Below are 21,370 nucleotides of genomic sequence, written 5' to 3'. Positions count from 1 at the left end.
CTCAGAGCTCATTCTCACAGGTGTAGGTCTGAGCTGAAGCAGGTAAATGTTTACAAGGCTCACGTGCTGGCACTGAGAACCCTGCCCTTTACTCAGGACTGGGAGAGGAGTTTTGTGGGTCTCAGCTAGGGTTGTCCTATCCCACCCGGCTCCCTTCAATGTGTTCTTCACTGAAAGGGGGCAAGTGGAGCTGCAGGGCCAGGGACTGTAGGAAGCACAAAACTGTCTCCTTTTTCTATAAGATGCATAGTTGGGAGGTGGGCTCTACTGTCCACGGGACTGTTGGGCTGTTTTGTATCTCTTGAGTGAGGACATCATTCTGCAGGTCCCAGGGAAAGCAGTCATAGCATTGGCCAAGGCTGGGCGTGAACCACAGGAGCCCTGGGTTCACTCTAGTCCACTCACAGGCTCTTCCAGGTATCACTGTGTGACCTAGGTCACACCTACAGCACATGCTGAGAGCAGAGGTGGTGGCCCAGTCTGAGGCTGAGTCCACGGCCTGTAGGTCTGTGCTCCCCCCAGCTACAGCTAGAAATCTCTTTATAGTTCTCTATCTCTGGGCCCCTTTTCTCCAGTGAGACTGTAAGCCATTGAAGGCAGGGCTGGTCTTTGCTGGTCTTTCTCTTTTCTGACAGCATCAAGCCTGGAGCTAAGCCCATTGGATAGGGCTACTCAGTTGTGCCCTAGCTGGCAATGCAGTTCCCAGAGGCACTGGGGGTAAGGACAAGTAGTCTCACAGGAAAGTCACCAGAGCTGTAGGAGACTGTAGATAGTTAGACAAAGTTATATACTTTGATCCTTCAACACAACCTGATGTATTTTCCATGGTAAGATCAAACACTTTTGTGTGTATGTGTGTATGTGTATGTCAAAGTTTTGCCTTGGTTGGTCTCAAATTGTTGAATCTCCTGAGTATGGGGATGGTGGGCCTATACCACCATGCCTGCTTTGTATACCACCATGCCTGCTTCAGAAACACTCTTTGAAAACAGTGTAGTTTCTGTCTTTTCTTCATTGCATGTTTTAACAAAGCCCCTTAGTGTTTGGGTTTCTTTTCTTCAGTACTGGGAACTGAACCCAAGACCTTGCACACGTTAGGCAAGTTTTTGACCCCTGAGTTACATCCACAGTCTGTATTTTACTTTTTGAGACATGGTTTTGCCAAGTTGCTAAACTCACTTTGTAGCCTAGGCAGTCCTTGAACCTGGTACCCTCTTTACCGCAGCCTTCCAAGGACTGCTTTACACTGTCAGGCAAAGTGCCTGGTATCTGGATGCAAAAGAAAGGGGACGCTAAGTGATGGTGACATTTCGTTGCTGTCTATATTCTGTGCCCCAACTTCCTTATTTTTCTGTCATTGCAGGTGATTTTCAAGGCCAAGTCAAAATATTCTCCAGAACTACTCAAATACCGGTAAGTACCCCAGAACAAGTACTCCAGAACGTTGCTTCTCAGGCAGAAGGTGAAGTGTTTGTACATAGAACCTGTTTTGCCAGCTGATGTGTACCCAGTTTCCCCTCTGTAAACATCCAGACAGCCCTTCAGGGGTCCTGTTTGCCAGGTGGAATATGTTCTTGTTCATGAGAGCCTGTGATAGGATTTGCAGGGGGCCTCTGTAACAACACACACACACACATACACACACACACACACACACACGTGCCACCACACCCCCTCACATTTCCTCCAGGTTTGCCTTGCACACTCTATCCACATTCCTCTGCCTCTTGCTTGCTTGCTTGCTTGTTTTTCAGGTACGCACAATCATGCTTGCTTCAAACACTATTTAAAAGAATGTAGCTTTTGGTAGAGTGCTCACGAGCATACACAAAGCCTTGTGTTCAATCCCTGGAATGTGCTGCACACCTGTGACCGCTGGACTCTGAGGGTGGAAGCAGAGGGACCAGCGGTCCCAAGTCATCTCAGCTAGATACCAAGTTTGAGGCTGTTCTGGCTTGTTCTAGGAGCCTAGGAGAGTGACATGCATGGCCTGGAGGGATACACCCAGTTTATGGGAAAGGTGACAGTGCGTGCACCTCCTGCATTGTCAGAGAAATCAGTCATTCTCCAAAGCTTCGAATGGTCAGATTTGGGTCAGGTATGAGGGTGCACACTTGGGTGCTGAGGCAGGATCTTGCATTTGAGGCTTCTCTGTGCTATATAGTGAATTTTGAGCTAATCTGGGCTAATGAGACCCCATTTCATCAAAGGCAAGCAGGAATAGTCAGGTTTGGCTATGGGTGCTATAAGGAAAGGCCTCAGGGAGGGCTGGGGCAAAAGGCATTCTTTGTGTTTCATGAGCTTGCCTCAAAAGCACTCCACTACCACAGGCACAAAATGCTGGAAACGTGAATCACTGTGTCACCAAAGAAATGTACCCGGATTTCATTTAAATACAGTCAGCCTTCTTCATCCTTGATTCAACCATCAATGGCTCAAAAATACTAAGAAATGGGCTGGTAAGAGGGCTCAGTGCGTGAAGGTGCTTGCTGTTAAGCCCGATGACCTGAGTTCTAGCCCCAGAACCTACATGGTAGAAAGAAGTGACTACAATATATCGTCCTCTGATTCCCACCTATATGCTGTCACATATAAACCCACACACATAGTGATCATATACAGACATTCTTCTCGTCAGTTATTTAGATAGTATTTACATTATATTGGGTATCATGTGTGACATGGACTTGATTCAGGAGAATACATACACATAAGGTCTAAGTGAATAAGCCATCCTCTGTAAGGATTGTCCAGGCATCTTTGGATTTTGGTATCTTTGGCATCTTAAAACCAATCCCTTATAGGTTCTGAGGTGATGACTGTGTATGTAATGAGGACTCTTCAGACATTTTTTACTCAACATTCTAAGAGTATCACTCTTATTTAAATGCTTTTAGGTGTGTATGTGTGTGTGTGCGTGTGCGTGTGCATGTGTGTGCGTTATGGGGATACCTGAGAAGGCCAGAGGTGTTCGACCTCTGGAGCTGGAGTTATATGGAGTTGTAAGCTGCTTGCTGGGGTTGCTGGGGAATGAACTCATGTCTCCTGAATGAGCAATACACTTACTTAACCACAGAGCCATCTCTTCAGCCCCCAGAAGCGATGGCTTTTACCCCTAGTCTGTATCCAGGATACACATTCAGAAAATTGTGTATGGATTGAGAATATGTGCCCACCATTGACTGCTCTGCAGTTTGTCGTCAGTGCTGGGTATTCAGTATGTGTTTCCATCACACTGTAAAGAGAGAGAGCTGGAGTCCACTCACATGCTGGGATGTTGGAGCCGGGAGGCAAAGCATCTCAAAATGGCAAATGCTCTCACACTCAAGCACCTGAAGATGCATATGAAAACATAAGTGATTTGTTTGTTCTTTACGCTTGGGGTCTGTTCCCAAGATGTGTCATTCTAATGTTACATTCCCAGCTTTTTAAAACAACTTGATTTTTATAATTAATTCATTGTACTTGGGATTAAACCAGGGCTTTTCGTCGTCACAAGCATTTTGGATGAGGGATGCAGTTAAAAGTGAGTCCGCGTGGAAAGCTGCCATTGGTGACACACCAGCTTGTGTTCCCTTGTACTGTAACCCCCATTCATGTGCCAACCAGGCTGACCCTGTAACCTTTGCGGTGTCTGGACGAGTGATGCTCAATCTGCAGACACACGGGCAGAAGTGAGAACTGCCTCCCCTTGCGCTCCCCACCCCCCAGGACCTGCAGTGATGGATGCCATCCAGGTTCTATGTCTAACAAAGCACCTGAAAGCTTGCGTTCTGACCTTTTCTTTCCTTTTCTGTTTTAGCATGGTGAGGGTGGGGATCTGAGCTAGCTAGTGTACAGCACAGGCTGTCCTTAAACTCCTTAGGTAGCAGAGAGTAACCTTGAACTCCTGGTCCTCCTGCTTCTACCTCCCCAGTGCTAGGTCATAAATGTGCATCACGCATATGGGGACGCCCACCCCAAATACTCATGTGGGGGCCAGAGGAGGCCGACAGGTGTCCTGCTCTATCCCTCTCTGCCGTTTTCAGGCTTCTCACCGAACTTGAACTAGGTTTGCAACTAGCTAGCCCCAGAAATCCTCTTGTCTCTGCCCGCCACAGTGTTGGCATGACGTGCAGATGCAACCACACCTGGCCTTTCACTTCCTCACAATCTCGCAGTAAGCACTCTTACTTGCTGAGCCACTTCCTTAGTCCCACATTCTAACTTTAAAGACTGTTGGACCCTGCAGGTTCAGAGAACTGGCTTTGATACCCAGACATGTAGGAGAGGAAGGACACAGGTGGGAAGATCAGCCTGTGCAGACCAGAGTGGAGAACCGTGGATCTAGCCTGCTTCTCACACCCTCTTCTCGTGGGCCGAGGGCAGAAGGTGGGCGGCAGGGAAGGGGGAAATGAAGGTTTGTTAGTCTTGCTGTGGCAGCCAGATAGAAAGTGGAATGCAGGGCCCATCCACAGCTGGCAGCGGGTGCTAGGGTTCATGCTGCTGGATGATGTACCATAGCGTTCTCTGCGACTGGATGGTGTTTGAGATGCTTGTTGGTGCCCCATGGTACCCCTTGGTATTCTATGGTGCCCTGTGGTGCCCTTTGTTTTCCCAACACTTTATCCTTTGGTACTTTCCCAGTGTGCTTTGCTGTTGTGATGAAAGAACAATAGCCGTAGTTTTAATGATATGTAAGATCGTATCCTGAGGAGTCACCTGGACAGATAGCCAGCAGACTATGCTGTAACGCTCTCAGCTACTGCTCCAGGCCATGCCTGTCTGCTTTCTGCCATGATGATCAAGTGTTAACCCTCTGAAACTGTAAGCAACCCCCAACTAAATGCTTCCTTTTATAAGTGCCCTTAGTGTCTCCACACAGCAACGGAACAGTAACCAAGACTCTGGGTAAGCTCAGGAAAGTGGCAAAGCCTTCCCTGGTTGGTATGCAAATGTGTGCATTTGCACTGTTCACAGTACCTTCTTCCTGGAAGCCTGAGAGTGTGTCTCTACAGAGACATCCCTATTGAAATTAGTTAAGCCTCCCTCCTTATTCAGCTGTATATAATAACCCTACCTCCTTACTCAATATACAATAAACTTCTTTTTTTTTTTTTTTTGGTTTTTCGAGGCAGGGTTTCTCTGTGTAGCCTTGGCTGTCCTGGAACTCACTTTTACAATAAACTTCTAATTACATGTATAAAGTGTGCTGGGTTTGTAGGCTACTGCCAAGTCTTCATCAGAGCACAAAGCCCTGGCAGAGCTTTTTTGTATCTGTGGTTTCTTCGTGTCAACCTTTAGGTCAGATCCTGTAGCAGTACTGGGTCTTGGTAGGAGCTGTAGTTTCCAGATGCCCTTGGCCATAGGGCATCAGCTGCAAAGGTTTCAAGAAGGGAAGCAGTCCCTGGAGAAATGGCTTTATTTCTAAGATGGGTTCGAAGTGGTGCATGTGGCAGAGCTGAATTGGTGAGTGCATCACACACCAAAGGACACAGTGGGACCACAGAAGAGGCAAAGGAGAAACCTCTGGGTTTAGAGGGCTGAGATTTGGGACCAAGACTCTACGGTGCCCCAGGAGCTCTACTTCTGGGTTCAGGTCCCACCACCTCCCTGACATCCCTGCTTCCAGATCCCAGCCATCACCTTCACTGTTCCTGGAGCTCCCTGGGAGGCACAGGTTGTAATCTCTCCTGCCCCAGTGCTGCTGCCATCGTCCTCCTGGAGCCTGGATGTGGTCAGGCGATGAATCAGCCTATGTAGCTAATCCATGCCCTACCCATCCTCTGTCCCAACTGCACTCTAGTGCCAGTGACCAACTCCAATCCACTGGGACCTTATCTCTCTGGACACACACTGAGGTGTGTGTGTGTGTGGGGGGGCAACTCCTAGTCATTAGAACTGGCTGTCTTAAGTGACTTCCCCTTTTTATCAGATGATGATCCAGAGGTGCAGTGGCTCTGGATTCAGGACTGTGCAAGAAGGCGCTCATAGTCCTTTCTGTCCACCGGGGAAGATGTCCCTTGTCCATGGCAAGCTGTCTCCAACAGGGAGATTTTGTGATAGAGTATTTTGAGAGACAGAGGGAATCAGGTTCAGGTTCTCACACAGGACTTTGGGCCCAAGTTCTTCCTTCTTAGGTGAGGTCTCATGTATTCCATGCTGGCCTCCAACTCATTATGTCACTGAAGATGACCATGGACTTCTGGTTCTCTCCTGCTTCCACATCTCAAGTGCTGGGATGGCAGGCAGAGACCACCATTCCCAGCTTACACACACAGCATTGAGAATCAAACCCAGGGCAAGCACTCTAGCAGCCAAGCTACATCCTCCACCCACTCCTTCCATCTCAAAACATACTCGACAGTGGCAGGACATATGCACACACACAGGCCTGCTGTGGTGGTGGGCACAGCTAGGCCTCAGACTCTGAACCTTGTATAGGTGGAGGCATGAGCTGATTCCTCATCTCACGGAGTTTAAGTATAAGGGACCCAGGAGAGCAGAGACAAGAGAGAGTGCACGTGTGTAGGTATGGAAGGGTCAGTATTGGCAAAGGTCAGCTGATTACAGGCTGTGCTGGAAGCCAGAGAGCAAAAGGCTTCATGGGATCATGGGGTCTAACTGGGATTGAGATTACAAGTACAGGCAACCTGTGCCAGTCTAGTGTGTGTGTGTGTGTGTGTGTGTGTGGGGGTTATATATGCGTATATGAATCCACTTGTGCACTCAGAAGCCAGAGGAGACATTGACGCTGCACATCTAGCTCTATCCCTGTCCTCACTCCTTTGAGGTAGTCTCTCACCGAATCTGGTGACTAACAACCCCCATCAGTCACGCCCCACCCCCATCACATGTGTATAGCCATGCCCTTTTTTTGTGGGTTCTGGGTGTTCGAACCAATACTCGTCTGCTGAGCTGTCTGTAAAGCCCTCACACCAGTCCGTTTTTGAGGTACACAACTTCAGCCCTTTTTGCTTGTCTACCACATGGGTGTGCCATGTATACAGTTATATATTATATATGTCATGTCCTAAGTTAAATACCTAACATAACGTGAGTTATGAAAATAGTGTTTTAAGGAATAATGTTGTCTTAGTGTTTCCATTGCTGTAAAGAGACACAGCTCTTCACAAGTGTGAAGTGGCCACGGCAACTCTTACAAAGGAAAACATTTAACTGGGGCTGGCTTACAATTTCAGAGGCTTAGTCTATTATCATCACGGTGGGGAATATGGCAGGATACAGGCAGACATGGTGCTGGAGGAAGAGCTGAGAATTCTACATCTTGATCCGAAGGCAGCAGGAGGATGGCTGTGTGCTAAATTGGATGTATCTTGAGCATAGCAGACCCCAAAGCCCACCAAGTGCTTTGGAGGACACACTTCTTCCAACAAGGCCACACTTCTTAATTAGTGCCACTCCCTATGGGCCAAGCGTTCAAACACAAGTCTGTGGGAACCGTAACTTTTCAAACCACCACAGATGTCAAGAGAAGTCTGTAGGTGTTCAGCACAGATGCAGTTCAGTTGCTTTGTTTCTTGGCTGGTTGAGTCTGGGATATGGATACAGTGAATATGAAGGACTGAGCAATCTGTCTTCAGTGACCACCTTGTAAGGCAGGCATCACAGTTTTAGTTTTCAAAGATGAGGCTCAACAAAAATTGTATTGTGGCCCCTTTACCCATGCTGAGGGTGATGGGGTAGACATTTGTGCTCCCGCTGGAGTTCTCTGAGCCCAAGCCTGTTCTCATCCTCATGTACAGGCAATTTGAATAGGATGCTCAGGCAATGCAGCCAATAGGCACAGACCTAAAACAGTCCTTGCCACCTCTTAGAAATGAGACCCTGTGAAGGAAGGATCCTCAGGCAAGGGGGCCCAGAAAGTAGCCATTTTGTAATTTGGAGCTGAGAATGTCTATTGCCAAGAGCCATGCTCCTGCCTCAGCAATGAGCCCAACATCCCAGCTACTTTCTAGACTGGCCCAGGATGTATAGCTAATATGAAGTGACAATTCCTGAAGCATGCCTCTCGTCTCCTCCAGGTTACCCCTCTACCTGGCCTCACTTTTCATCAGCCTTGTTTTCCTGTTGGTGAATCTGACCTGTGCTGTGCTGGTGAAGACGGGAGACTGGGACAGGAAGGTTATCGTCTCGGTGAGAGTGGCCATCAATGACACACTCTTTGTGCTGTGTGCTATCTCTCTCTCCATCTGCCTCTACAAAATCTCCAAGATGTCCCTGGCCAACATCTACTTGGAGTCAAAGGTAAAGGTGGGAATGTGATCAAGGTGTCTTAGTCTGAAAATGGCTTCCTGGCTTACACATAGGACAAACAGATGGTGCTCACTCTGGTTCACTGAACTTTGTATCCAAGTGGTTTAGCTAGCGTAGTATAGGGCATGTAGAGTCTCTGGGAAAACTTAGTCTGGTTTAGAACTACAACTGTTTAACACTGTTAACTTATGTTTGTGGTGTTGGACATCAAACCCAGGGCTCATGTTTGTTAGGCAAGCATCTACCACAGAGTTACAGCCCCAGGCATTTTAAAAATGATTTGGAGACAAGGTCTTTGTAAGTTGCCTGGGCTGGCCTTGAACTCACTGTTACCTAGGCTGGACTTGCAATCCTCCTGCTTCAGCCACCTCCAGTATAGCTGAGATTATGGACTTAAGACCTGCAGGTGTGACTTGGACATTTTTAGTGCCTGAGCTAATAATGCCAGTCTCCCATTTCAATGGGGTAGGTAGTATTAAATCCCCATTTAGTGGACAAAAACATCAAGGCTGAGCACTTGTTCCAGGTCAGTGCTCACAAATACAGAGCTGAAGTGAATGTGGGCTGTCGGGGGTCGGGGGTCAGGGGTCAGCACTAACAACAGCTAACATTTGTTGTACCTCTGTTATGACTCAGTCAGGCAGTAACCTCACCAGCCTCTCCCTGGCTGTGGGAATGTTTCCGGCACTTGCTGCATGATGGAGTCAGACTTAAAGGAGGAGGCAGCTCGTGTCTCTTAACCACCACTGTGTCTCACAGCCTGAGCTCCATGCTGTCTTATCCCCAGGATTATGAGATGGGCAGACATACCCAAAATGTGGTACCAAAATGCTTCAGCCAGGTCCCTGACTCTCCTTTTCTGACAGGTTCCCAACCTGAGCCCTGGAAAGCTTAGGTGGGTAAGAATGGGGTAGGTAGATATGTAGAGAGTAGTGTTGGGCCCTGGATAGCCAGGGTGACTGAACCCACCTCCATCCTTACCCTCATCATTTCTCTTGCCCGGCCTTGCCAGTTGTGAAGACATTAAGTGATTTTTCCAGTGTCTGTGCTTCTGAAGGCAGAGCCTGTGTAGGTTGTGACGAGTCTGCAGTAGCTTTTCTCCAGGACTCTTCTGGCCTTAGTGTGCCCTTGGCCTGAGAATTGCAGGGCAGCTGGGCTCCCATCAAGTTGTGTCTTTAGAAGTGATCAGTAGTGCTAGGCAGTGGTGGCACACGCCTTTAATCCTAGCACTTGGGAAGCAGAGGCAGGCGGATTTCTGAGTTCAAGACCAGCCTGGTCTACAGAGTGAGTTCCAGGACAGCCAGGGCTACACAGAGAAACCCTGTCTCGAAAAACAAAAAACAAACAAACAGTGATCAGTAGATGAAAATTTCTGCTTCAAGCCCTCACAGGGCACCTGTGATTCAGCTGGACTGAGGAAAATCCTACACATTAGCTGGGCCAGTTCTTTCATGATGAATCTTGATGAATTTTACCCTTGATTTTTGCCATAAAGTTCATTACCTTATCTCTTATACATGAGTTGTGCAAAAATTTTGAAAAAAACTGCAGGTTTTTTTTTTTTAAGATTATTTATTTATTTATTATATGAAGGAACACTGTAGCTGTTTTCAGACACTCCGGAAGAGGGCGTCATATCTCGTTACGGGTGGTTGTGAGCCATCATGTGGTAGCCCCAGCAATACAATTTGAACTCAGGACCTCCGGAAGAACAGTCAGTGCTCTCAACCACTGAACCATCTCACCAGCCCCAAAACTGCAGTTTTTTTTTTAAAGGAAGGATTATATCATAGATTGTCAGGTGTACTTAGCTGACCCCTGTGACAAAATGAAGGATGCTCTGATTAATGACTCCTCGGTGCAGGATACAAGTCAGCCCTGCCTTTCTTTGCTCCTGTTAACTAGATGAGGGTCCTTAAACTGACTGCAGGAACTGACAAACTGAAGAGGGATAAGTCACAGATAACTCAAGTGACCCCACCCCAGGGGCCAAGCAGAACTTCTGTGTTCCCAGTCTAAAAGGTTCTTCTACACCCTGAATAAGGCTATATGCTTCCTGACTGGGACTGGCCCGGTATGTTAATCAGCCTGGATCTTGTTACTGAGCAGTGGGACTTAAGAGATCTGATGAACGTTTTGATATTCTGGTTCTTAAAGATCGTTGTGGGCTAGGGTGATACCTCAATCAAGTGCAGACATAAGAACCTGGGTCCAAGTCTCCCAGAAACTATATTAATAGCTGAGTGCAACAGTATGTGCTAGGCAGGAGGCAGAGGATCAGCAGGTTCCAGGTACAGACAGACAGACATACACAGGGAGGGAGGCAGCTAGTGTGCCTGCAGTGGGTACACCAGCAATGGTCCATTCCTGTTGGCTTTGTCTTCCAGGGCTCATCAGTGTGTCAGGTAACTGCCATTGGTGTCACCGTCATCTTGCTCTACACCTCTCGGGCCTGCTACAACCTGTTCATCTTGTCATTTTCTCAGATCAAGAGCGTCCATTCCTTTGATTATGACTGGTACAATGTATCCGACCAGGTAGGTGGGACATGACAAGGTGCTGCACAGTGACCAGATCAGTGGAATGTAGTGAGTTGCTATGACACTGGGGACCAAATCAGTGGGGACTAGATACATGGGGGCTGGGCGAGGTGCTGCCTGCACAGGGACCAGAGCAGTGGAATGTGGTCAGATGGCTGCCTCAGTGGGAACCAGGTTAGTAGCATGCAGCAAGTGCCTGCTGTCATGCAGTGTTAGGTGTTCAAGAGCAAGCAGGCATTTTTCCTTGCCTGTGGGAGTTGACTGCCCAGTGAGGTGTAAACACAGATAACTCCTCAAAAGGGTCTCTACTGGATTGTTCTGCAAGCACTCCCTAGTGTCACCTGGAAAAACAGCAAATACCCAAAAGTGTGTTAGTTTAGCTATAAAATCCCACCAGTGGTCACAACGGGAGCTGATTTGTTAAGACAATAAGATTAAAAAAATATAAAAACAAAATGACCGCAGTGAGCTAAATCCCAAATGGCTGCATGCACGTTAGCCCTGGAAAAGATGAAACTATGACTGTAACCTGGCAACACGCCTGGCGCACAGGTGCAGCGGGAGAAAGCAAGGAAAGGACGCTCAGGTAATGTGTACCGTTTGGGGGAAACCAGACATGGGATTTCTAGACCTTACTTAAGCAGTGGCTGTTCATACAGCTGTTCTTCGTGCACGGGGGTTTCAGGAGCAGGCAGTGGCACTGGCATGGATGCGTTCAGACCATCACTGCTACCCACTTGGCCTTTCTCTCTCCAAACTGAAGCTCCACCAAGCAGCAACTTAAACAAATTCCTTCCAATCAAGAGCTTAAAACTCTCTGCTTGGGGTGTGATGCTTTTGAGGTGCTCATTTTTTTAGTGGTTTCAAGTGCCCATGCCTTCTCAGTGAAAAGGATACCACACAGGGCTGAGCTGTGGTGATGATCTAGGAGACCTGAGAATCATCACTCTGGGGACCAGCGTCTGGTCTGGGCTTTCAGCACGATGTGTTAGAAAAGGCTTGAGGACCAGGCTGTGGCTCAGTGCTCTCTTCCTGGTAATGGGCCGAGAAGCTGCCATAACTGGTTCCCCTCTATCCTGGGACATTCCCTCCATAGCCATCCCCTTAGGCTCTGCCTTGCTCAGAGGACTTTTCCTGCCTGTGGTCAGCCCTCATGGGTTGGAGAATAGTGTGGCTAATGTCAGGATGACTCTGGACAGACAAGCCGCTCTCCTTTAGGAGTCAGGGCTGGGATGTGGGCTCTGAGTTCATTCCTGAACCACAAAAGTAAATGAATAGCCAGTCGTAATCTATCTTCTTAAATGGGTTCCAGAGTCCTCCAAGGCCTGACCTATCGCTGCAACCAAGTTTCAAAGTGCAAGCCTTAGGTGAAGCATTTCAGTTTTCTGCTCTCTGTCCTCCAACACAGGAAGTCTCATGACTCTCTTCTCCTTGCTCTGGCACAGGCAGATCTGAAGAGCCAGCTGGGTGATGCCGGCTACGTAGTGTTTGGCGTGGTGCTTTTCGTGTGGGAGCTCCTACCCACCACCTTGGTGGTTTATTTCTTCCGAGTCAGAAATCCCACGAAGGATCTTGTAAGTACTCCTTCCTTGACTGTTTGCCGGTGTCCCTAATCCTCCTGAAACTGGTGAGGAGGATGTACGCCCCTCCCCTTTCCAGTGGCGCTCCTTGCATCTCTCTGCGGGGTAGGTCATCCAGGACTCTTAAAGGGAAAATCTTCTTTTCCCTTAATTTTCTCAAAGTAATGTGTTTGGGGATTTAGCTGTATTTTACAAAAGAAATGAAAGTTAAGTACATCTCATAGCCCGGGGACAGTATTCACTGTCCTCCAAACACATACACTGCTGCTCTTCTAGCAGAAAATGGAGGGCTGGAGATAGGGCATCTGGTAGCGTGCTTGCCTAATATGAATGAAGCCCTGAGTTTGATCCTTAGTCACACATAACACCAGGCATGCAATCCTAGCACTGGGGAGATAGAAGCAGGTGGAGCAGAGAGGTTCAGTGGTCCTTGCCTACGTAATGAGTTCAAGGCCAGCTTGAGCGACATGATACCTTGTCTGAAAGTACCAGTGAAAAAAGGAAAATGGCTGGAGAGATGGCTGGAGAGTGGTTAAGAGCACTGACTGCTCTTCCAAAGGTCCTGAGTTCAATTCCCACAACCACATGGTGGCTCACAACCATCTGTAATGAGATCTGACGCCCTCCTGTGGTGTATCTGAAGACAGCTACAGTGTACTCATATAAATAAATCTTAGAAAAAAAAAAAAAAAAGGAAAACAGACTCACTCTATCCTCGGACTTGATGACCAGTCCAGGGAGTGGGAGAGTAGTGCAGTGGCATCTTGGTGACCATGCTAAAGCCACCCACACCTTCTGCTTAACCAGCACTACAGAAGAGAAAACCAAGTCAAGTTTAGAATCCCCTGGAAGCCTTGCTGCACCACACAAGCTAGGCTACAGCTTTGCCTTCCTGATGCATATGCACTCAGGAGGGTGGGGAGTGAAGTTCTGGACAGTTTGAGTAGGAGGAGGGCACAGAAGGATGCCCATGGACATGACACACCCATGGTCCACACCCAGATAACAGCTTGCTGCCCTTTTCCCCACTCATCTCTGGTGGTCACTACTGAGCCAGGCACAGGAAACCGAGCAGGGTGAGATGGGAGATGAAGCCCAACCTGGCTATCTCTGCCTTCTCTGCTGGGATGGACTCCAAAAATGTATGCTTGCATTTTTTGAGAATTCAGTTTGGGGCAAAAAGGATGAAAGGATGGAGAGAGGATCCTGGGATAAGATACTCCCCTGAGAGCCTGTGTGATTATACAGCTGTGTCTCTATGTGGACACGCTGCTTTAGTCTGGGGAACTTCTTGAGACAATCCCACTATAGGGCATGGCTGACCTTGAGCTAAAACCTCTTACCTTGGCCTCCCAGGTGCTGGGGTTATAGTCACAAATGACCATGCCTGGCTATTTGGACAGATCAGTGAGGATTAAGTATATTCACCACTGGAAGTTAAGAGCTATGGATTTATTAGCCTTATTAACTGTATGTACATAATGGATTTCACTGTGGTGTTTATACCGGCATGTTTTTGTTTATCCACTCTCTTTTCTACTGATCTCTTGTCTCACCAATTAGTCCTCTTCCTATTTTCAGGTCTTTTTAAAAAATCTATAGGTCCTCCCTCCCCCATGCTGTATTTTGGGGACTGTAGCTCAGTTGGTAGAGTGCTACTGAGCATACAGGAAAACTTAGATTCAGTACCCAGCACTTGAAACGTAGAGGAAAATAAAAAAAATTCAATGACATCTTTAGCTTGAGACTAGCCTAGGATACGAGAGACCCTGAACCCCACCCCACCCCCACCCCAAAGCATGTGCAGACACATTAAGCACTCCAGCTAGTGATAGCACTCTTTCCTCATGCGGTTGTCTGCATGGATGCTAAAAGGATGATGTCTTCTTCTAGACCAATCCTGGGATGGTCCCCAGCCATGGATTCAGTCCCAGATCTTACTTCTTTGACAACCCCCGAAGATATGACAGTGATGATGACCTTGCCTGGAACATTGCCCCTCAGGGACTTCAGGGAAGGTAAGAGCCAACTCCTGTTGGAGAGTGCTGGGCCGCTGTAACGGACGGACTCGAGTGGAAGACTCCTACTGCACAGAGCAGTTCTGCAGGGCCAGGTTCACCATGGGAAGTAGCCAGTGTCAAGGATTCTTAAAGACCCCCCCCCCCCCTGGCGTTTTTCCTACTCCGTAGTCCATGGAATGCTTAAGAGCTGTGCTGGTTTTAAAAGAAATCCACCTTTACTTATAGGACCTCTCCGAGCCCACCCAGAGAGAGCCAGGGCATGTGCTGCTCCACTCACTCACTGGAACGTGATCTGGGACATCCAGGCAGACATCTTGGATCCTCTTCTAAAGCCAGAGAATATATGAACAATTATCATTAGAGTGAATATATTATAAGAACCAAAATTTGAAATTTGTCATTCTTAACCAATTATTTACTAAGATACTCACAAGTGTCATCTCATTCATTGTTTGCTACAGTCCTGTGAGGTCAGTATAATTAAGTTCTCATGGTTCCAGATCTGTGGGAGTCCCTTTTCTGGGTAAGCATCGTGGCTGGCCCTGGGGCATACATACCTCAATGCCAGAGCACATGGGAACTGCCTCCTTTGAAAATTCACTTGCAGACTGGACTGTGTCCATTTTGGGGTGGGCACTTACACATGGTAGCATTCACAATGGTGTATGTATGCTCAAGACAGTAAACAAGCTGTGCCTGGTGCCTTCAGCTAGATCCAGAGTCCGGATAACAGCTAGGAAAGGGGGGAAGGGAAGCATCTTGTGGCCCTCAGTCCCTCCTCTCCCTGTGCACCTGGATCTACCCAATGCTCAGAAAGTCGTGCTTGCTTTTTGCTCTGTGTAACAGTGAAAGTCCTTGGAAATGGGGGGAGTACTCTGAAAGGACCTTGGTTTGGAAATAAAGAGCTGAGATAGAACACATTGCTGTCTCAGAGAGGAGGGAGGAGAGACCCCCTGATCAGATAACAAGACAAGGTAGCAAGTAGGGGAAAGCACAGATGTCAAGTCCAGACTCTGGAAGCAAGCCAACATAAAGATTTCTCAGGGTCAAGAGCTATCCTCCTAGAGTTTGAGCTCCACCTCTTCCTAAAGCTTTTCTCTATCTAACCTAGCTGCCCCACGCTTTCACCCTGTAACCCCGCTGGAGTGCTGGAGCGTCCCTAACCACTACTTGCCAGAAGTTACCGAGAGGGCAGTACCCACCCTGTACCGAGAGCAAGAAAAGACATGATAGAGGAAACTATGATAGAGGAAACTGAAAGGTGTTTTTGAGTTCCAATGATATCTCAGGTATCGCTCTTGAGGACTTTTATAGGTGTTCACTCAACCCTGACAACAGCTCAAATAGAAAATTGCTAATGTCTTCCTGTTCCACCTACAAGGAACTTGAGACATAGACGTTATATATCCAAAACGCACGATAATCTCCCACCTTAGGGGGTCACTTTATTTTTTTATTTTTATTTTATTTTTTGGTTTTGTTCAGGACAGGGTTTCTCTGTATAGCCCTGGCTGTCCTGGAACTCACTTTGTAGACCAGGCTGGCCTCGAACTCAGAAATCNGCCTGCCTCTGCCTCCNNAGTGCTGGGATTAAAGGCGTGTGCCACCACCGCCTGGCCTTTTTTTTTTTTTTCCTAAATCTGTGTTCTCCACAGTGGCTAGTTTTAGGTTCTGTAGTTGCAGACTTCTAAGCTCTGCGGGGTTCAGTAGACTTGAATTCAGGCTGGCAGCAGTGTGCATAGCTGTTTGGTAGAAAATGGGCAAGATACTAGGCCTGAAGACTCAGGTCTGTTGCTAAAATCCACATACGACATATATGCAATACCCTGTGTCAAGCCACTGAACTGGCTTTGTTTGTTTGTTTAAAGCTTTGCTCCAGACTACTATGATTGGGGACAACAAAATAACAGCTTCCTGGCACAAGCAGGGACTTTGCATCAAGACTCCACTTTGGATCCAGACAAAGCAAGCCAAGGGTAGCAGCAGCTGACACAGCCCTATGGAAGAGTTCTCTGTTGAAAGCCTTCAGCCAGACAGACCGGATGACAGCTGAGTTGTTAAGGCAGTTTTCCTTAGGAAACAACTCTAGTTTTTGCTATAGCTTTCTCATGGCTCCACAGGGCTAAGCAATAATTTAGAGCAATAAACCCTTTAGTACTAGCAGAGAATCTGGCTATTTCAGTGGGTATAATTTAAACTTATAAAAGAGATTCTGTACTTTTATAAAGATGTATTTTATATAACTTAAATACTAATGCTAAAGTATACTAGGTTTTTCCTTGATTGTTAATTGCAACGTATGTTGTAGTTTGCACAGACTTTCATGCATAATTCACTTTAAAACGTATAGAATACGTGGTCTAATAGTTTAAAGCTTTGGGAAAAGTTTCCACAAATCTTACCTCTGAAGGTTCCTCTTGTGAGTGCCACGTGGTGGGCTCCTTTCACCGCCTCTCAAACATTCCAGTTTAAGGGGCAGCAGAGTACCATGGTCTGTATGTAACAGGCTCAGCAGCAGCAGCAGCAGTTTCTCATAAACTGTCCTAAGCCTGGTGCTCCTTCATCTGAAAGCACTACTACAAGCACTCCAGTAACAAGTGGATCCTGTTACGATGTAGTCGCTGACACTATTAAACCTCCTCTGCTGTGTGTGTCGCCATTTTGTAGAGTTTTCTTCAGCCCGGTGTAACTGAGTACTCACTACCTCACTAGGATGGAAGGACTGCGCCTTCTTTGACTCAGCCAGTGCTCGCTATAGTCAGGCTACAAGCCAAGAGGTCCCCACAGAGTATTAACAACAAATACTTCTGGCCTTCAAGCTCTAAAGGATTGCAGACTCCTGACAGCTTTTCTGTAAAACATGCCTGTAATTTGTATGAGGCTGACACGGTGCTCACTGCCTGTTATTTTTAGGTATTATTCTATTAAAAGCTATGTGTATGAAAAAGTGGGCTCTGCCTATGTGGTAGCAGCATCCCTGTCTCAGCCAGAGAGTGTTCCAGACAGTGGTCCTCATGTGCCATCTCCGTGCTGTCCTGGGAAAACTCTGGAACCAATGTGGCCCTCCTGGAGGCCGGATGCTCTGGCTTCTTCTGGTCCTATAGGTCACAGAGCCATGCCCACTTTCTGCCATTTTGTTATATTTAAGATTGGGAGCCCAGTTTCCAGTTGGTTGTGATGGAGTCTTCACTGTACAGAGCACGACATGGAGGACCTTGCGCAGCCCCGCCCCACACCCTGCCTTTGGGTTTGAGTAAACATCTGGGTTGCAAGCCATTTAAAATTGCTTCTTTGCCAGGGTGAATTCTGGCAAAGCCTACACAAATCGCCTTTACAATAGCACTGTATAAAAGTTTATCTGTCACCAGACCTGCAATAATTTGGCTGTTGCAGCCAGTGCCCACAGCTCCTGTGTCCTTGTCTCTAGCAGGGCGGTACCTGTCAGCAGCCAAGGGCAAGGCTTGCTGGAAAGCACAGCCTCATTAAGGCTGTTCTATATGCACCCATTTTGTAGCACATGCACACTTTACAGTTGGTGAATGCTGGGCGTCTGTTTTCTTACAGTAACAAGCAAGCTATCATCCATTTTTACAATAAAGTTGTCAGCATTCATGTCAGCAATAAAAAGACTACAGCTCTTAAATGTTGTCAACAGGTGCTGGAATATATGCGTGCAGTGGCTGTGTACCACATGTAGGGAAGGAGGTCTGAACTGGCTTTGAGTCTTCTCCCTTGCTTCCTCTGCTAACAAAACTGTTCCTAATGTGTTAAAATGGGAAAAGAAAAGTTCATGTTCACATCATGAAATAACAACCTGGTGATATTAAAGCACATGGGGCCAAGCATGGTGTTATGGTTCTAATCCCAGCGCTAGCCCAAGTCTGAAGTTAGCTGGGCTATAGCAATACTGAGATAAGTAAGTTCATGGGACTGAGGCATTACCACTGAAAATGTAACCCTGCTAACCAGCAGTGAGGTCTGCTGTAACGAGGACAGGACACACCTTTTTAGCTGCTGACCCATTTGCCTAAGCAGTTAAGAATTCTGGCCAACCTGTGTTCATATCCATCATTGACACATATTCCTTAGATAAATAATGTCTGGAGTGTTACGGGTAGAGCTGTGAACTAGAGGTTATTACAGTATTTGTCCCAGTCACATTTTATTGTGGAACCAACACTAGACCCCTATGAAGAGCAAAAGAAGTATTAGTCACTGGGCACTTCAGAAGCAATGTGAGAATCTCGTGTGGAGGTATATATTGTCTGTTAGAATGTTATGCACACATATGCATGTGTACCTACCTTCACAGGGGAGATCATATCCAGGCCTGCTAAGCACTGGATATGCCTTGCCACTGTGCTACACACATTCTAGCCTTTGCTGTTTGTTCTACTACAAGGTTACAAATAATTTATCAAAATTTACAAGTTTAGCCAATTATTGTAGAAAAAGAATCCTGCTTTCACTCTTATCAGACAGCAATTTAAACAACAGACTGATGCAGAAACACATCAGTGTGCAGTTCTACTTTATCCAGTATGCATGAGCTATTCACAGCTTCTGATGGATCCAGATGGTAGAGCTATTAGAAAAAGGAGCAGGCTCAAATCAGAGTTCTCTTCAAAGACTAAGTAAATAGGACAATTAAAGTGAGAAAACTTTTTAAATGGAACTGTGAAGACAGACAGTGGAATTGAGTCTATTGGGTGCCTCTGTTGGACTGGGAAATTGTCATGAGTTTGGATCTGAGGCGACACTAAGAGAATCGCACATAAACTTCCTCTCGCTCCCGGCAGGATGCATGAAAACCCCTCTCCCAATGGAACAAAATACCCGATCCCTGCTGTGGCCGTCCCTATGTCCCAAGCGATTACACTTCTTAAGCCTTTGCTTCATTCTTGCCCTGGGTAGGTTCTGTGTTCAATATGGACTCATGGAATCCAAATGCCTATAGGATCCACACCTACCTCCTCCAAACCTTCATCTGCCTCTATGTTTGGATGCAGATAGCTTACTAGTGTCTTCTTTTCCCCTAAGCCTTATCTGGTTCACCCCTCAAATTCTGATTTTCTATAATCTGAGTGGAGCATATGTTCTGAACTTTAGCCTCGTCAGAACTGGAGTTCAGAGACTCACTTTCTTCAGCTCATATGAGCCTCAAAATTCTTCCCTCTCAACTCTTGTTTACATAACCGTTACCCATGACTCTGACACCCACTAGTCACTCGCCGATCATGGTCTTCCTTCAAGACCCTAACTGAAGCATAAGAGTGCATGCATTCAGATAAACAGGGTCTTCTCAGGCCTGCTATGTGAGTCTCTAACAGATACCCAACTCTTTGGACAAATAAATGGAGGGGACTCTTTTTTTTCTTTTTCTTTTGTGTGGTTTTTCGAGACAGGGTTTCTCTGTGTAGCCCTGGCTGTCCTGGAACTCACTTTGTAGACCAGGCTGGCCTTGAACTCAGAAATCTGCCTCCCAAGTGCTGGGATTAAAGGCGTGCGCCACCACGCCCGGCCAGCTCGTCTTACAAGATGACACAGGGAACATGAAATAGAGAATAAAATCTGAGCTAACTCTTGGTTAAATGACACCAAGGGGAAATGCTTTCTTTCCTTAATGTGTCACCAACACATTATTGGTGATTTGGAATTTACTCCATGGTGGTATGCGGGACCTCTATGAACGTCCCCATTTAGTAAGAACTCAGAACTACCCAAGGTAGCTGAAAAGAAAATCTAAGATGATCTTTACGTTCGTCTAATGGTTAAGTTCAAGAGGTTAAAAGTACCTTTAAATCTAAGATTGTAGTTGTAGGTAGTATGTTTGCCCATGTGTCCAGTTCCCCACACTGCATAAAATGGGCTTGGCAGTTTATACCTGTGGTCCCAGCACTTGGAAGTTGGGAGACAAAGAGAAGAATCAGAAGTTCAAGACCATCCTTGGCTATATAGGGACTTTGAGGATAGTCTGAGATACTAAAGACCCTGTAAGTAAAGAAAGGGAGGGAAGGAGGGACTCACAACAGAAAACAATTCTGCATTGCTATGAGTTTTTTCAAAGCTCGTGTGGAATCATGAAAATCTATAGTATCTAGGAAAATTAAAAGGGTGCAGGGGAAGGAGAGCGTGTAGTCAATTTGAACACATTAATAGTAAATTCCAAATCACCAATAATGTGTTGGTGACACATTAAGGAAAGAAAGCATTTCCCCTTGGTGTCATTTAACCAAGAGTTAGCTCAGATTTTATTCTCTATTTCATGTTCCCTGTGTCTTCTGTCTTCATCCTCTGTGTGTTACACGAGTCTGAACCTGTGCCTGCCTGAAGACTGTCTTGTAAATCTATCCCCGCTGTGTGTGCATCTGTCACAAAGGGTGGCAGATTTATTGAGCAGCCCAGAAAGCATAACATGGAGAAGGAATGAGGGATAAGAGAAATCTTTAGCAGAGTTTTACAAGGGATTATTAAATCAGATTCCAATTAACCCCAACTGACCCAGAAAACAGTATTTCAAACTATTGTTTATGGAGCAATATTTAAATGTTGTGTTCAACATTCATGGTGGATATTCGTTTTAGGAGATTGCTTTCAACTTCTGTGTTTGCTGTTTTCAGCAAATGACACCCGTTCATTACTGTTGGTCAGAGACACGGAAGAGTACATGACTTAAGATTACAGCTAGGCACAGGGAAATCCAAGGGTAAGTAAGGGTGACTGTTAACACCATTTTCTTAAAAGCTGAGCACACAGTAGGATAGCATCTTAAGTCACAAGTGACCTCAGGGTGTACTAACCTTGGCTGTAAGGCCCATCAAAAGTTCCAGTTCAGTCTCTTGGAGAGGACCAAGGGCGAATATTAAATATTATTTAATTAAAACAATGTCTACTGGTACATACAGGAAAATGGACTGATGAAATGGAAACATAGCCTAGATAAGGAGCTAGGTCCATAGAGGTGTCAGAGATC

At 46.6% G+C, this 21,370-nt stretch overlaps 1 protein-coding gene across 2 annotated transcripts in view; it reads left to right on the top strand.

Moving 5' to 3' along the window:
* Positions 1-18,040, top strand: part of Gpr137b (G protein-coupled receptor 137B) — a 35,919-nt gene extending 17,879 nt beyond the window's left edge. Inside the window, exons 2-7 of one of the 2 annotated variants that reach the window (XM_021180413.1) lie at positions 1,364-1,413; positions 8,025-8,247; positions 10,644-10,793; positions 12,242-12,370; positions 14,270-14,394; positions 16,266-18,040. In XM_021180413.1, the coding sequence (XP_021036072.1) occupies positions 1,364-1,413; positions 8,025-8,247; positions 10,644-10,793; positions 12,242-12,370; positions 14,270-14,394; positions 16,266-16,377 (789 nt within the window). In that variant the 3' untranslated portion in view covers positions 16,378-18,040. Of the gene's footprint in view, positions 1-1,363; positions 1,414-8,024; positions 8,248-10,643; positions 10,794-12,241; positions 12,371-14,269; positions 14,395-14,622 lie in introns of both variants that reach the window. The other variant, XM_021180412.1, reaches the window with a different exon arrangement.
* The last annotated feature ends 3,330 nt before the right edge of the window (positions 18,041-21,370 follow it).

This window comes from Mus caroli, chromosome 13, assembly GCF_900094665.2.
Source record: "Mus caroli chromosome 13, CAROLI_EIJ_v1.1, whole genome shotgun sequence".
Lineage (NCBI taxonomy): Eukaryota > Metazoa > Chordata > Mammalia > Rodentia > Muridae > Mus > Mus caroli.
This window is presented reverse-complemented; position numbering and strand designations above follow the sequence as displayed.